General features: G+C 41.6%; 2 protein-coding genes across 6 annotated transcripts in view; one reads left to right on the forward strand and one right to left on the reverse strand.

Moving 5' to 3' along the window:
- Positions 1–1,037: 1,037 nt before the first annotated feature.
- KBTBD12 (kelch repeat and BTB domain containing 12) overlaps positions 1,038–15,319 on the reverse strand; it is a 57,300-nt gene continuing 43,018 nt past the window's right edge. For all 4 annotated transcript variants that reach the window (XM_074836790.1, XM_074836788.1, XM_074836787.1 and 1 more), the window contains one exon: positions 1,038–4,366. In XM_074836790.1, coding sequence (XP_074692891.1) covers positions 4,197–4,366 — 170 coding nt within the window. In that variant the 3' untranslated portion in view covers positions 1,038–4,196. The remainder of the gene's footprint in view (positions 4,367–15,319) is intronic.
- Positions 9,733–15,319, forward strand: part of MGLL (monoglyceride lipase) — a 115,281-nt gene continuing 109,694 nt past the window's right edge. Inside the window, exon 1 of one of the 2 annotated variants that reach the window (XM_074836799.1) lies at positions 9,733–9,924. The gene's annotated coding sequence lies outside the window, so the exon portion shown is untranslated. The remainder of the gene's footprint in view (positions 9,925–15,319) is intronic. The other variant, XM_074836793.1, reaches the window with a different exon arrangement.

Consider the following 15,319-nt stretch of genomic DNA (forward strand, 5'->3'; position numbering starts at 1 on the left):
AATCACTAGGTAAACAGCTTATTAAAAGAATGTCATTGTCTTCCAGATCAGCAGAAAAACAGTATAGATCTTCATGAATATATTTTAACATTTTAAAAAAATATGTATTATTCTAGCATTGCTTTTCAGGTGATCAAGGATCTCATTATAGATTTCAGGTAGAGGAAAAAATGTAAGATAAAGATCCAGAGCCAAACCCTTTTACATCTGAGCCCTCCCTAGGAAGAGGTGGGGAGAATCGTTCCACCCATCCTGGCGCTGCTGCATGCTGTAGCATTCTGGGAGCACCTCTCATCTCTATTGCCAGTCTCTTGGTTTTGATGCTCCCTCAGCCCCTTACCTGGAGCACACTTGGGAGTGCTGGTAGAGGGGCTGACAGCTCATTGTGCGCCAAGACAATTTTCTGTTGGCTAATCAAGGCTTCCTGAGTGGCACAATACAGCTGGAACACAATACAGAAACTGCCCCATAAATTTCAATATTGCGCCCATGTAAAATGTGTGTGTGTGTTCTGGCATGGGCAGGGACTGAGCCACAGGCAGTCACAGCAGTGGTATGTGAGGGTGGATGGTCAGATGCCTGATGGTTTACATCTGTGGGCAGTTCCTATGACCACAAGTGTGAAAACAGAGATGAGAGATCTACAGGGATCCTTATGAAATCAGTTATACATGGACATTTATTTATCAAAATAAAACATTAGCTGGGGATAAAAATGGAGAGCTTCAATTAGCTTTTTATAGCATTTCATTTTTTGCTTTACTCCCTGTGTGCCACGTGACCAGCTACCTCTCCAACATTTTTCTTCATATTTGGCAACTAGTGATGTACTTCAGCATTTCAAGTGAAACTGAAGTGTATGCCTTTGCTTAATAATCCCCCCATTCATTTAAATAGTCGGTAGCTTGCCAGTGCTGCTTTGTTTGCATTTTAGAATTATGGATGATGTCAAGACAGCCTTGATTAAACGCTCAGCTAACCACTGCTCAGATGGAAAGGGGCTGAAGTAAACTATTATTTCAGTGAAACTCACAAGCTTGGAGAATGCATATTCTGTATTTATTTATTTATTTATTTTTGCATCAGGATTTTTAACAGAAGAAATTAAGACTCTTAAGGACTTTCCCAGCAATGTGGGACTACCCATGGACATATCAGACATGAAGTATTCATATATTCTCAGAAGGGTTTTGGCTGAGATCTATACCTCTCAATAAGTATGCTTTCTGCTTCTTCCTTCCTTCCTTCCTCCATCAAGCTTTCATTTCCAAGTATTGGTTTAAAAATTGTAGTCAACCTAAGCGCAAACCATGAACTACATGGGGCCCCCACAAAATTAAGAAGTTAGTGCCCCCATTCTAGATATTTAATCCAGAAGAAAACAATTCCTTGCTTGATATGCAGTGCTGGATATTCGGACTAGGTGAGAAACTGGGAGACACAGACACACAAGAGTACCCGCTCAAGAGTCAGAGCCCGTGGGCAGCAGGAAACATGATGCGTGCGAAGGCAGGTCACTTGCCAACGGTGCACGAAGTAAAAACTGTTAACTGCCAGCTACACCTCAGGCTAGCTGATTGCATGGCCAGTATATAAAACATACGCAACCACTCTTCTTGGTTATCGAGACAGACCTTCTCAGAATACATACTTTCCTTCCGTCCAGCTCATTAAATATCAGTCTAAAAAGGAAAACATATGAAGTGGGAAAGAAACAGCCAGCTCACTACTGGAATAAATGTTTAATAGAAGACTCTCAGCTGTGTTACACATATGTTCAAATATGACTAATGAAATCCTGCAAAAGTCTCCCTTCTGCCCTTGAAATAAGAGAGTGAAATTCAGTAGATTAACTCAGGCTTTAAATGTCAGGAGTAGACCACAGAGCAGAGACCAAAGACAAAGAAAACCTTTAAAACATTCTTTCTTAAAAAAGGTGAAAGAAGCAAAATCAGTAGATACAGTTGCAGAATTTGGAGTTTCACACGGAAACACTTAACTGATGCTCAAGAGCATTGCTTCCAGCTGCCTTGAGAGCTCTGTAGAGAAATTAGAACAAGATTACCTTTACTTTGCACTAACAATGAAAGTTCTAAAAAGTTTCCAATATTGGATCGTTAATTGGAAGAATCTTCTACTGATTTTGTTTAAAAACATATTGGAGCAGAGTTTGCCTCCTTGATCTTATATCTATATCCGTGTTTAGTGACCAGAGTGGTTACTAGGTTACAGCAGTTACTCTAGGAACCGGTTGCTGATTTGTACCACTGAAGTTCATGCTTGTCACAACTCTGTGCTAGACAGATGATGACCTACATATGAACAATGGGAAGAAAAAAGAATGACTGGATGATACAGAAATGATACAAACGCAAGAGCGTGTGTCTAGGCTGTGACACTCATTCTGCTTGGGAAGCATAAAGGGAGCCAAGAGATTAGCTGTAAGGCTCACAGATTTACTCCTGTTCTACATGTTTTCCTTAGTTTTGTCCCCACCAACTCCCTTATTGTCTGAGCAGTCCTCAATATCCTACTATAATTATCAGGTAAACTTCAGTGACCTTCCTGCTAATTGTTTTTATATGACAGTTTAATATTCCCTCTGGATATTTTAGAGAATAGTTCATGAATCAAAAAAGTCAGAATTGGGAAAGGGCTTTTGGGTCATCCTGTCCACCCCTCTCTGCCATAAAGCATTGCAAAGAAAAAAACCCAACAAAAAAGAGCTGGCACTTTTGCAGACTAAAATGCAATTGAAAAAGAAAATGGAGATGTCTGAGGTGTAAATCCTGCAAATAACTACAGATGAACTACCTTCTGGATTCCCTCATTTGTCAATTGTTTCCTTCCAGTTTTGTTGCTGCTTTTGTAGCCTTCAAAAGCAACTTCTTGCTGACAATGATAGTTCTTGTACTGTATCATAGTTTTCTCTTAGTGTTTGCCTCTGACACTCACTCTGCATTGCAGCATACTACCATTTGCAATGTTGGCCCAAGAGCACAACTGAGATTTCCAGTTCTCTTGTCCATACTGCCCAGTCAGGGACAGACAGATATGCTGTAAGGCAGGCACCAGAGAACTGATGAATAGTTATTGGTAATTCAAATGGGATAGCAGTACTGGTAACAATTTTCTCTCTAACTTACTGTCTTCAAGTCCTATAAAGGCTAACACTGCCTTAAGAAACACTGTTTGAATTATTCCTCTTCCCCGTGATTACAGCCAATTCTGTTGGTAGAGAATTTATCTTATGCTACTTTATTAAAGCATCTTCTATAAAACCAGCTACTGTTATATAAATATTTATTGTTTAGCACATCTATCCTTTTCCTGTAGCTGCAGAGCTGATAGGCAGATAATACTGGTTTCATTTATTTCTTTTTACTTTACATTCCCTTCTCCATCTCTTAAAGTAAGAGAGTTTTCTAACTGAGCTTTAAGGTTCTGGTCACACCAGACCTTGCAACTGGTGGGGTCTATGTGAAAATTTAGATTCTTCTTGTCTTTGGTACAGACACTGCTGGAGGGCTCACTTGTGACTTGTTGCCAAAAGACTATAGTTTTCTACTAGCGCAGGCTCAGCTCTGTTGGCAAAGACAGGATCTTTTGACTGTCCTGTCTGTGAGTTAGATAATATTTGCAGTAGCTTGTGTACTTGGCTAATGAACCTTGGCTAATGGTTTTTTGTTTAAAACAAACAAAGGCTCTTCTCTGTTTTCCCTCTGCTCCTGCAGTACAGTCTGGCCCTTTGATATAGCTTGACTGGTTTTTCCTCGGTAGCTTAGTAGACCCAGGTGGGTTGAAGAGCAAAGGAGGGATTTCCCTCGCTAGAGCTTTCCATCACATGTTGTGCTCTGCTGTGAAATGAGCCCTGGGCTGCCACTGTGCCGGTGAGGTAAAGGGTCCCAGAAGCCCAGGCTGCACCCAGCACTGGAGCTCGCACAGCCAGATGAAAGACAAAGAGACACACACAAAGGCTGGGCAGCCTTGACTTTCAATCGCAGAAGTCCAGAGTATCAGTACTAGCAAATCAAGCATCATCTGAGAAGCGCAGCTCAAAGGCAATTCTGTCCTTAAGCATGTGTTGCCGGCTCCTCTCTGTGGGACTCAACTGTCATCCAGAGCCAGTGCAGCATTTGTCTCTCCAAATTCTTCAGTTTCTGCAGAATCTGGAAGCATGGAGCATCACTGAACTTCTATTGGTCCACTAAATCAGGGGGAGGAGGGATAAGATCCCGCGGGTTCAGCCTAGCAACAAGGCAAACATCATAGCTGTCGTGCATGAGGACGTTGATGGCCACCACGTTCCACTGGTTCTCCCATGTATCCAGCTCGAGGATCTCTTTGGTGATAACTTCATGACGAGCTGAAAAACAGAGACAACAACAGCAGGCATCAGGAGCCAAGTCAGACGGGACCAAAGAGGTTTGTGCAGTTATTATTATGACCCTTCTGTAAGGTGACAATGGAAAGGGAATTTCTGTGGTGCTAACAGCTACTCTGTTAGAAGAGCATACGAGTTGTCAACATAGAGCAAATGAGATAGTGCAGATGGAGATCTGCATGGTGTATTCAGTCCTCACACTCTGGGCTCCAGGTGCAGCTTCAGGGACAAAAGCATGAAGTGCTCCATCTTGGTACAAGTATGCAGGTGGCATTTCATTGTGCAGTCAATTGTCAAATGCTCATCTTTTAGAGACAGAGTATTGCCTATTGTTAATGGGTATGCCTACATGCAGTGTGTTGTCTTTTCTTCGCCCCGACTAAAATGCAGCTCTCAGGCTCCTGGAAGCACTCCAACACTATGGCTTTTTTTGGGTGCGAAGTCTGGACATCCTGTGATTTGGGGAGAAATAAAGACAGAAAGAAACCTCCAGGGCTTTAAATGTACTTTAACTGTTCTGAAGTGCTGAGGAATCTGTCATGAACAGTCAGGTTAGAAGAATGCCATTAAATCACAGCCAATCTCAAGACAAGCAGCAACTAACAGAGCAGCTAACTAACAGAGACTAACAAAAAGTAACGGAAGAATCACCGTGCAGCAGAGAACCATAGTTGTCAACCAGCAGTGCTGTATTAAACTTCTTATAAGAACACAAAACCTTTCTTTGCTAACAAAAGTCCTGAACTTTCATTTCTGCTCACTTTTTCTTTTCATCTTAAAGTTGCTTTCTCACAGCAAGTAACCTTAGTCTAAACTTTTCTTACTTTGAGCTGAGGATACACATGTGCTTTGCTGGCAGCTTCCTTCTGATGCACTAGAAGCCGGGTCTCAGAGATTTCCAAGCACAGACACTTCACAGGTACAGGATAAGAACCATAATCGCAAGAAACATTGAATACTCAACACTGTTTTATCGAGTCTTAAAAGGCTGGTGACAGGCTGAACTTTACAGGGTCCAGACTGAGGTTCCCATTCAGCTATCCCTTCTATAAAGCTTTTTTTTTTTTTTAAAAAAAAAAAAATGCAACAACAAACAACCCTATCCTTCACATCTATCAACTGCATCTCATTGTTTGGACACTGCCCTTCTGTGGAACCAACAGCAAAGGATTGAAGAAGGGGAAAAGAGTGAAATACAGAAGAGCATCCAGACGTATATATTGTTTCTGGTGTTGGAAACACAGACTACATACTCCTCCAGAGGACAGCAGCCCTGGGGGTTTAGTACCCCCAAGATAGTGCTGTCACAGTTTAGGTTCCATGCAAAATTGGTGTTGATGCAATTATGTCATAGTGTCATGGGATTTAAAATACCCCTAGGGCTCCTCTGCAAGTAGCTTCAGGATTTGGGGAGGTCAGATGGAAACAAGACTTCTTCCCCTCCCGGGCCTGGTTCCCCTGCTGAGCTGATTCAGGACAGTTGTGTTTACTGCAGGTCCTGCACATGCACAGGAGTTGTGGATGTGTCAGCTTTATGGAAATTTCTGCACATTTTTGTTGTGTTTATCTAAGGAAACCACTCATCAGCCATTCACCATCTCCACCCTCTCTCTAACCTGATAAAGGAGTGCAACACAGTGTTTCTACCCCACAGTCCTCAGCCTGTACTGGTTTTCCCCTCAGTTGTGTCACAATTAATTGTGGCATAATTTTTACTGGTCCAAACGCAGACCTCTGGGACTTTCATAGATCTCTAGGAGCTTGCTTGAGTAAATCTTGTGTAAGATTTCAGGACTCAGCCTCATCTGAATAGTCTTTGTTCCTTTCTGCTGTTCACAGAAAGTGAAACAATAGTCATGATGGTTTGCTTATTGAACCTGGATTCTAAAGGAGAATAATAACAATATGTAGGAAAGCTGCACCCATCCAAGAGAGAAGACAGCAAACTGCTAAAAAAACCCAGTTACATGTGAAGAGAAGGCATGACTGACAAACTGCAAACAAATAACACGTGCCAGTACCAGCAAAGAGCTCATTTCTCTGTGACCCTGTAAGAGTGAACAGGTTATTCCTAAGAGGCAAATATGGAGACATAAACAGACCTAAGCTGTGACATGGGAGGCTCCTGTATTTATGATTAGATCATCTCCTTTATGCGATACATTTTTATGCCTGTATTTTCTTTGGCATAGATGATGCCAAAAACGAGACAGAGGAAAAAAAATTAAACACTGGAACTAAGACATTCTGTGGGTGATTGCAACACTTCAGAAAAAAAAAAAAAACGTAATTAAAACATCAAAGGCAGATTCAGCAACCCTTCCTTACAAGCCTTGCTGTGTTTTTTCCTGACCCTGGTGACTCACAACCTTTAGTGTCCCTTGTTTCCCTTTTCTGTGGGATGTTGTAACTGGTTTTGTACCACACTACGAATTCTGCTTTCCAGCACATGGAGTGTTAGTTAACGCTTAACCCTTGGGAGATAAAAAGAATATGTTGTTGGAATAAGGGAAGCAATCATTCCTCTAGTCTTATCTTGTTTAATATGAAAGGAAGCAGCACCCTTTGGATGAGAAAGTTCATGTGAGGAAAAGCACTGCTCAAAATACAGTCGTAGTTCAGAAAAAAAAATACCTCCCCCTTTCTTTTTAAAAGAGAAATGAGTTAAAATACCTTACTACTTAGGCCTTTTTAAAAAAGTGTTTCTTGGTTAGGACAATAGATAAGATAATGTTTTTCAAAGAGAATAGCACCTTGGATTCCAGGCTGTAATGTTGGGTTTGGGCTTTAATCCAAATAAACAGTTTTAAGCCTGAAGGTGCAAATAATTCCAGATTCTGCCTCATTGGTTCACCTTATTTAATTGCAATTTCTTTTTAAAGGCAATATCTTAGCAGCCAATTGTGCTTACAGGAGAAGAATGTGACATCTACAAAAAGAAATTGCTGTATTACACAGATTACTTGCTTAAAAAGCCACCCCACAGAACTCCCTGTCATACATAGCATTATTCTGCATCACTTACCAGACAACCACCTTAGATAATGAAAGGATTTCACTCTTTTCCAAATGCTTTCATTTTTTCTACAAAATCAGGCAGTATTTTTTCTGCACATTCTTGTTTAACCATGAGAAGTTTTAAGAAACTTTCTTTACATTATGTTTTTCTGCATAGGAGTTAAACCACTTTATTTTAGAATTATTCAGGTAGTACAAACCTAACCCTAATGCAAATCTTTATAAAACGGTAAAACAGTGTTTATAGCAGTATGGTTTATTCTTATTCAGGAAAGGAAAAGGCTAAACAAGCGTAGGGAACATTAATTCCAGCATAAATTTATCCCCATGAGAAATTGTGGTAGGTTAAAAGTCAGAGCTCTTTTGGTATAGTTATGCCTTTTTGATGTACAAGTGCAGACTGAAGGCTAACACTGAGCTTCCAAACCCATCTTTTCCCAGTGAAAGAACTTGAGTTATACCTGAAAATATTTAATTTATAAATACTAAAATCATACTTCATATATGCAAATATAGTCATCTGAAAGCAAACCGAGTCTAATCTTTAAATTTGCTTTTATATTCCGCTCTGTAATCAAAACACTTTCCCACAATTTTTCATATGAAATTTCTCTTTGAATGTGCAGAAAAAACAACAAAAATAATAATTTTCAGTAAGTGATTGCCTGCACTCCATATACACAATCATGTTTTCTCTTTAAGAGGTTTATTTTCAAATATGATTCACTCCCCAAATATGGCCAGACTTCATTTTATGCTGTAAGTTTTCTCATGTCATTTGAATCAGGATTGACCATAAATCAGGATGAGCCATTCTTGGAAAGACCCCCAGTATGACTGCAGGCAACATAAATATTTGATCTGCTTTTTTTTTTTTTTTTTTTTTTTTTTAACTGCATTCCATTTGTGATTTGGAGGTTGGGGAGAAGAACAACTTTCCATGTGAATATAGAATTTATTACCACTTTTGGTCTTTTATGACCTTTCTCTTTGCTATTTGGAAGGGAACATTCAGATACAATTACTAGGTTTTGGGTTGGGAGTGTTAAAGGGAGGCAGATGTAGAAGAATTGAACAACTTGCTTAACAGGTAGGGAATCTATAGATCATCCAGCACTATTACCCATGCAGCTATTATGTTTGTAAGCTAATACAAATAAATTCACTCTACTAAAGCCTGTTTAGTGTCCAGATCATTAAACTAAAAAAAAAATTCATGTTGAATTTTAGTTCACTGGAGTTCAATCTATGGCAAGTTTGCTGAAATGTGGTCAATATTTCATTATTTCTTGTAGAAGCCCATTGACATCAGCTGGTATATTTGCCTCCATCTTATGAATGAGGAAACCGAGTTCTGGAAACAGTGAGAGCATGTGCCAAGTCATGAGTCGTGATGCCTCTGCATCAGTGCAGGGCAGGGATACCCAGAGTAGTTTTGGACAAGCTCACCTGCCTACTAGCTGCGGCATAGCTACATCAACGTACCGTTACATGGCCAGCAATACCTAAGCAAGTTTATCCAGAGCAGGGCTAGCTGCCTCAGCACAGAACTGCATTGTGTAGTGGGGGGTAGTCTCAGTGTCACATCTGTCGTCGCCCGTGAGCTCTGTGTCCTGGGACATCCTCACCCAGGCTACTTGCCTGAGCTCCTGCTGATGTCAGTTCTCAGGTTGTCACAGCACCTTTTCCTTTCCAGTTTGCAGTTACCTAATGTGCTCTATCTATCTTCTTTTGCCATGAAACAGTTTATAAAAAAAAAAAAAAAAGGTACCAAACCTGTAGTGGTTAAACTGTTAACTGTCTGCTTTGTTTTTTCCATGAAAAAAGAACTTGAACATCACAAGGTGCTTGCCAGTTCCCCAACAGTCCCCAAAATGTTTACTCAGGTGTTTCTTTCACTGGCTTCCCAGTTCTTGTCACCGAACAACCACCCTAGAGCTGCCTTGAAACAGTTCAGTCTCCATGGCTGTTTTGTACCTGGTTTTGCATGCCATTATCTGTACCAGAGACCAAAGAATGATTTCAAACATATGGGACTAGCCTCTGCTACTTATCTTCCTCACCACTAATAGCTGCTTTCATGATTACATGATGTGGAGTTAGGTGACCTGGGAATTCACGTTTGTGTTGCAATGGGATAAAAGTGCATTTAGATCATTACCACCAGATGTCCTGGCTCCTCATTTGCAGTAGGAAAAGAAATACGTTCATCAAGTCTGTGGCCTTCAATCCCATTTGCGTATGTGAGCTGCCCCCTAACTCCACCGGCCTTGCTAGCATAACACAGCAAACACCCCTTGCAGGGTCAAGTACATCCATCATCTGTGCCTGTGGGCAGAAGCAGGCAGAGAATACACAAGAGAGGGAACTTGGCTGGCTGTTTAACATGCTGGCCAGCCTTCGTGATGTTAAGTATCAAGGCGGTGTATCCCACCAGACACAGCGAAAGCTGGGAGGCAGGTTGGGGCTTGAATTTACAACTGTGGCAGCTTACTGTTTTCAGAGCACCTGCGTGGAGTAAGGTAAGATATTCACTCTCATAGACAGGACCTCTATCCTCTTGCTCTGCCATGTAATTCTTCAGGACCATAGTTTCATGATCCACCCATTCACTCACAAATCAATATATATTCAAATTAAAAAAATATATATATATAAAGAATGGGATGGTCTGCAGGAAGAAACTTCTAATTCAGTTACTTCAACTGTTTTTCTTGGGATTGATCCAGTTACTTTAGCTTTTAAAATCTTTCCAGATTTTGCCTGTTGTTCATAGGCAAGGCCTCTTTCAGACCTGGTCCCCCTTGCGCTGCAGGTGATAGCAGGATCACAGATTACGGGGGCAGCGGGATCAGCGCTCTTGAAGTCAATGCACCATTCATATGGGTAAAAGCTGCAAAATCAGAATAAGAATTAGTGGTCTCAGCCCATCCTGAGATACTGTTTCTAAATGCCTTACAATGGGTTAATACATTATTAATAGAGAATATAAAGCATGTTTAGACTGTATGCATGACAGGCAGTTATGAACACAATAGAAGATGTCATACATGGCTACAAGCCATGTTTCTAAACAACCTATTGACCTCTTCAGCAATTAATTAAAATGCATTAAAATAGCTATTAATCATTCATTAACCCTTTATAAACTATAAATGAGCCTTAGTAAGAAGCAGGACTGAATTACTAATACCATGTTGTCAAATTTAGATCTGAAACAAGCAGGTGCTGCTCCCCAGCAATTCCCCTGACCTGTACTGGCCTTATTTATGGTTGCGAGTTTCTGGCTAATGAGCAGGGGGTAAATGGGCAGCCCTCCCTGAGAGGGCAGCAGGCTGAAGAGGTCTCTCCCAGAACCAGCAGCAGCCTGGCAGCTCACACGGGTGCTGAGGGAGAATTAGGTGAAAGGTCAAGTAGCATTTTTTGGGGTGGGCTCAGCAGCAAGCTGGAGAGATGTGGCAGTGCTTGCGGCACAGCAGGCGGCCATGAGCAGATTTCTATGCTGAGCGAAACGCAGGGACCCCAAATCCCTTCCACTGGTGGGAATATTTATTCAAATGGTAACAACTGTGGGAAGGAGAACTTTAATTATTCATCACTGCCCAGTAAATTCTAACAGAGGGAAACAAACAGTGCTGCAGATAGGCAGCCCAGGGTTTGCCCTCTGCTTTATTTAGCTGGGAACATGGGAAGGTGCTGGAGAAACAGGTTTTGTTCCAATCCCTCAACCCCCAAACTTCACAAGTGCAGTATTTACTGTGCCAGACTCCTTAATATGTCTAAATTTAATTTGATTCCAGTAATGTTCCATAACGACTATAATAAAAAACAAGCACTAGTATGATTCTCCATCTAAATCACATAATGGAGGAGACTAGGGGGAACAGCCTTTATGGGAGATTAGTCAAAATAAATAACTATTAAACTAGTCCACTGTCAGGAGAGGATGGCATGGAGATACAAACTCATTAGCTCAGCTGGAATACAGTAATTACTACATGGTTCTGCATTGCCGCAAGCAGCACCACTTGTATTCCAATGTATGGATTGCAATTTATGTAAATGAGGAAGAAGAGACCAGAAAATGAATCTAGGGTGAGCATATATTTTTTTTTTGTAGAATCAGAAATACACAGCTAGTAGGACTCAGTGTCACTGTCACCTATCTTGGCTAACAGTTGCCAACACAAAATTGAGTTTCTTGCATGCCAAGTTCATAGATATTTCTTCCCTTTCCCCTTCCTCTGACTGTAACACCACTTAAGTGAAAAATTAATTTCTGCTTGGTATCAGTAACTAAATAATAGAACTGGGTTGAGCAGCTCTGGTCCCACACATGATGCTAAACACATTACAGAAGTTTTCAACATATGTAGTAGGGAAGAAATACATTTATCTTCTCTGCTATAGACTACATTGAAAGGAGATGGCAAAACTGCCAGTTCAGAGAAGGACAGTTCCACATCAAGTGCCATTAGCTGATGAAATCATAAAACCTTTTAAGTGATATGTGCTGCTAATAGCAGATCTATTAAACATTTCATTATTTGCACTGAGGTGGTTGTCCCTTTACTTTGTACATCAGCTGATGTCACATGGGTGTACAGTAAAAATGGAATTCTAATGAAAATCATAGAATTTTAGAATCATTTAGGTTGGAAAAGACCTTTAAGCTTGAGTCCAACTGTCAACCTAGCACTGCCTAGCCTACCACTAAACCATGTCCTTAAGAGCCACATCTACAGGTCTTTTAAGTACCTCCAGGGATGGTGACTCCACCACTTCCCTCGGCAGCCTGTTCCAGTGCTTGACAACCCTTTTGGTGAAGAAATTTTTCCTAATATCCAATCTAAACCTCCCCTGGTGCAACTTGAGGCCATTCCCTCTTGTCCTATCGCTTGTTACTTGGGAGAAGAACCTGACCCCCCCCCCCCTCTCTGCACCTTCCTCTCAGGGACTTGTAGAGGGCGATGAGGTCTCCCCTCAGCCTCCTCTTCTCCAGACTAAACCCCCCCAGTTCCCTCAGCCACTCCCCATCAGACCTGTGCTCCAGACCCCGCACCAACTTTGTTGCCCTTCTCTGGACACGCTCGGGTCATTCAGTGGCCTTTTTGGAGTGAGGGGCCCAAAACTGAACCCAGTAATCGAGGTGAGGCCTCACCCGTGCTGAGTCCAGGGGGACAATCAGTGGTCCTGCTGGCCACGCTATTGCTGATACGAGCCAGGATGCATAAAGTTAAAAAAAACTCTGGATTTGAATTTATTAATTCAAATCTGTGAGGCAGACAGTTGGACCAACGTCTATAATCTGAAGCTAAAGCTACAACCCCCAGCCCCCAGAAACAGGCTATGAGATCTGTATTTGTGCAGCAACAATGCAGAGTCAACAAACATGTGCCTCCGCAAGCTGACAGTGACAGCAGATGACACAGTCCTGGCAAACAGGCACACACCCTTGCCTTCATTATTTTTCACCAGAAAAAATATTTATAATACTGAGAAGCCATCAGAAAGAAAGGGAAGCCAATCTGTCAGGCATTTTATAAGTGTGTAATGCCGCATACCTGAGGAGCTGCTTACCGCCTCCTTTGGTGAGGCACGCTAATGAGGCTGCTTCTGCCATGCACAGGCTAACGCTAATAGCTGTCAGTCTGCGCAGGTGGCAGGTTTTAGTTCTGTGTAAAGGCAGAGGAAATAAAACATATTTTAACAATTGTTAGAAAGCTGGCTACTGCACATTGAGTCCTGAGTAGTCATACCATGGCTAATGTTTTCACTCTGTGTGGAGCTATAAACAGATGGACAAATGCAACCATTTTGAACATTTCTGAATATCTTGATGAATGCTGTAACGTTGATGACAAATGACAGGCAATATTCATGACACTAGGCTACATGAGCTGGAGCTGAGTGTCAGAGACAAGCAGACTAATGGTTCCTATTTGCCATAATAGTTTTAGTAGAAAATGAGCTAATTCATATAAACTACTGGCTAACAGATGAAGATTTGCAAGTGCTGCTAGGGAGGAACCAAATTTAAAACAAGCAGAAATGATTTTTTGGTTACTTGTCATGATCGTAAGAACACACAACATTTGTCAGCTAGTGATACAACACAGAGGTCTCAGAGTGGTTTGTAGCATTTAACCACAGACACCAAGCTCCTGATGTGTTTGCCTTAGGTAAGCCAGGTTACAAACCCTCATATCCTGATTGAAACACAGAGCGTTAAGAGACAAGAGAGGTCCTCAGGGTTCTGAATTGCCTTCTGCTCTTTCAGAGCAGATGTAAAGCACCTGAGTTTCCCTCTGGAGGTTTCTGTGTTTCTCCATATGCTGCAGGGGCCCTGGGGTCACTAAGGCCTTAGCATAGACACTCCAGATAAATGTCTAAACTTCATCGGAATTAATCTGCTTTCCCCTCTCATAGCCAGGCTTTGAGCAAGCTTCTAACTTGAGGAAGCCTCAGCAGGGGAATTCTTACAAGCAGTGTTTACCAACACAGCTCAACAATGAACAGCATTCCTTGCAGTTCAGAGGAAGCTTTCTCTTGATGAAGCTTGGACACATTTTGGAGTCCACTCGTGCTTTAGAGAGACTGTGCTCTGCATTGTTACTCTCAGCTGGCCAAGCTGACTTCCCTCTGGGGACTAAGTAGCTGCAATTTCTCTTCCTCTGCTCCTGGGGATGCTATTAGGGCTGCACCACTTGTCCTTCTTCAGGCAAAGATTTAAGAGGCAAATATATATGGGATGAGAATCCTGCCGTCACAAAACTTCAGGTGTCACGTGGGACATGAGTACGGAGCAGTACTCATCTCTTCATCCAAATTTAAGGCCCTTTGAACAGTTGACAGCTGCTTTTCAGCTTTGTGTTTGTGCACAGCATCTCTGGTCTCTAATTATCCATTTAGGTCAATACTCATGCAGAAAGACATACAGAGCACGAGACATACAAGTAAAATTTAGATGCAACAATGTCCTTAGTAGGTCAAGTTTCATGCTGGATCAGGAGTAGGTTTAAGCAAATGCAAAGACAGGTTGAGGCTGGGGAGTTGCAGACAGATCTATAGTATAAAGGGAGTTGGTTGCAGCCCCTTATACACATTGGCTAAGACTTTCCATTGCAGTAGTGATTTTGGCTTATTTTCTTTTTATTTTGAGAAGCGCTCATTCTTGAATGCTCACAGCAGCCCTTTAGTGTTCAGCAGGCAGAAAACCCAGAGACTACAGCTGTGCCTCCAGCTTGTTCCAAAAACTCCACTTGGTTGAAACTAAATTACAATGTTTTGTAAAATTGGAATATCCTCTCTTCATTGCATCCCTCACAAAAACCAAAGTGACATGCCAAGAAACCCAAAAGACTAAAACCAAACAAGCACATTCTAAAATAACCCTATTTGCTACTACAGCAGCACATGCTGTTCTGTGAATATCTTGAAGCTGCTGAGCAGCTGTAATCGTGGAAGAGCAGAGTCAAGCCACCCTCTCCAAGTTCCCATATGAGAGTAATAACGCTCTCACCCCACCCTTCACCCCTGAAGAGCGTATCAGGCAAGAACTCTTTCCAGCGTGCAGACAAGATGGGGCGAGGGAGGGAGGCCATCTAGATAACCTCTTCAGGTTCAGCATATGGACTCTACCCATCTTTTTCTTGATGGTGGTAGCTAGAAGCTGTTATTGTTACAAAGATTTAGAAAGCCTTTTTCCTTTAATAACTTGAAAGCCACATTAAGAAGCCTGTCTTTAAGGCACAGCTTCCTCTCAACTCCTCAAACATGTGGATACCTCTAATTTACAGTTGACAGTGAGAATCTTATTTTGGCTCCCTTGTTAATAGACATCATAACAATGTCTAACAATACAATCACATACTATTTCTTCACTGGTAGACAAAATACATATGTAGGGGGTCAGAA

The sequence above is a fragment of the Strix aluco genome, chromosome 11 (assembly GCF_031877795.1).
Source record: "Strix aluco isolate bStrAlu1 chromosome 11, bStrAlu1.hap1, whole genome shotgun sequence".
Classification (NCBI taxonomy): Eukaryota; Metazoa; Chordata; class Aves; order Strigiformes; family Strigidae; genus Strix; species Strix aluco.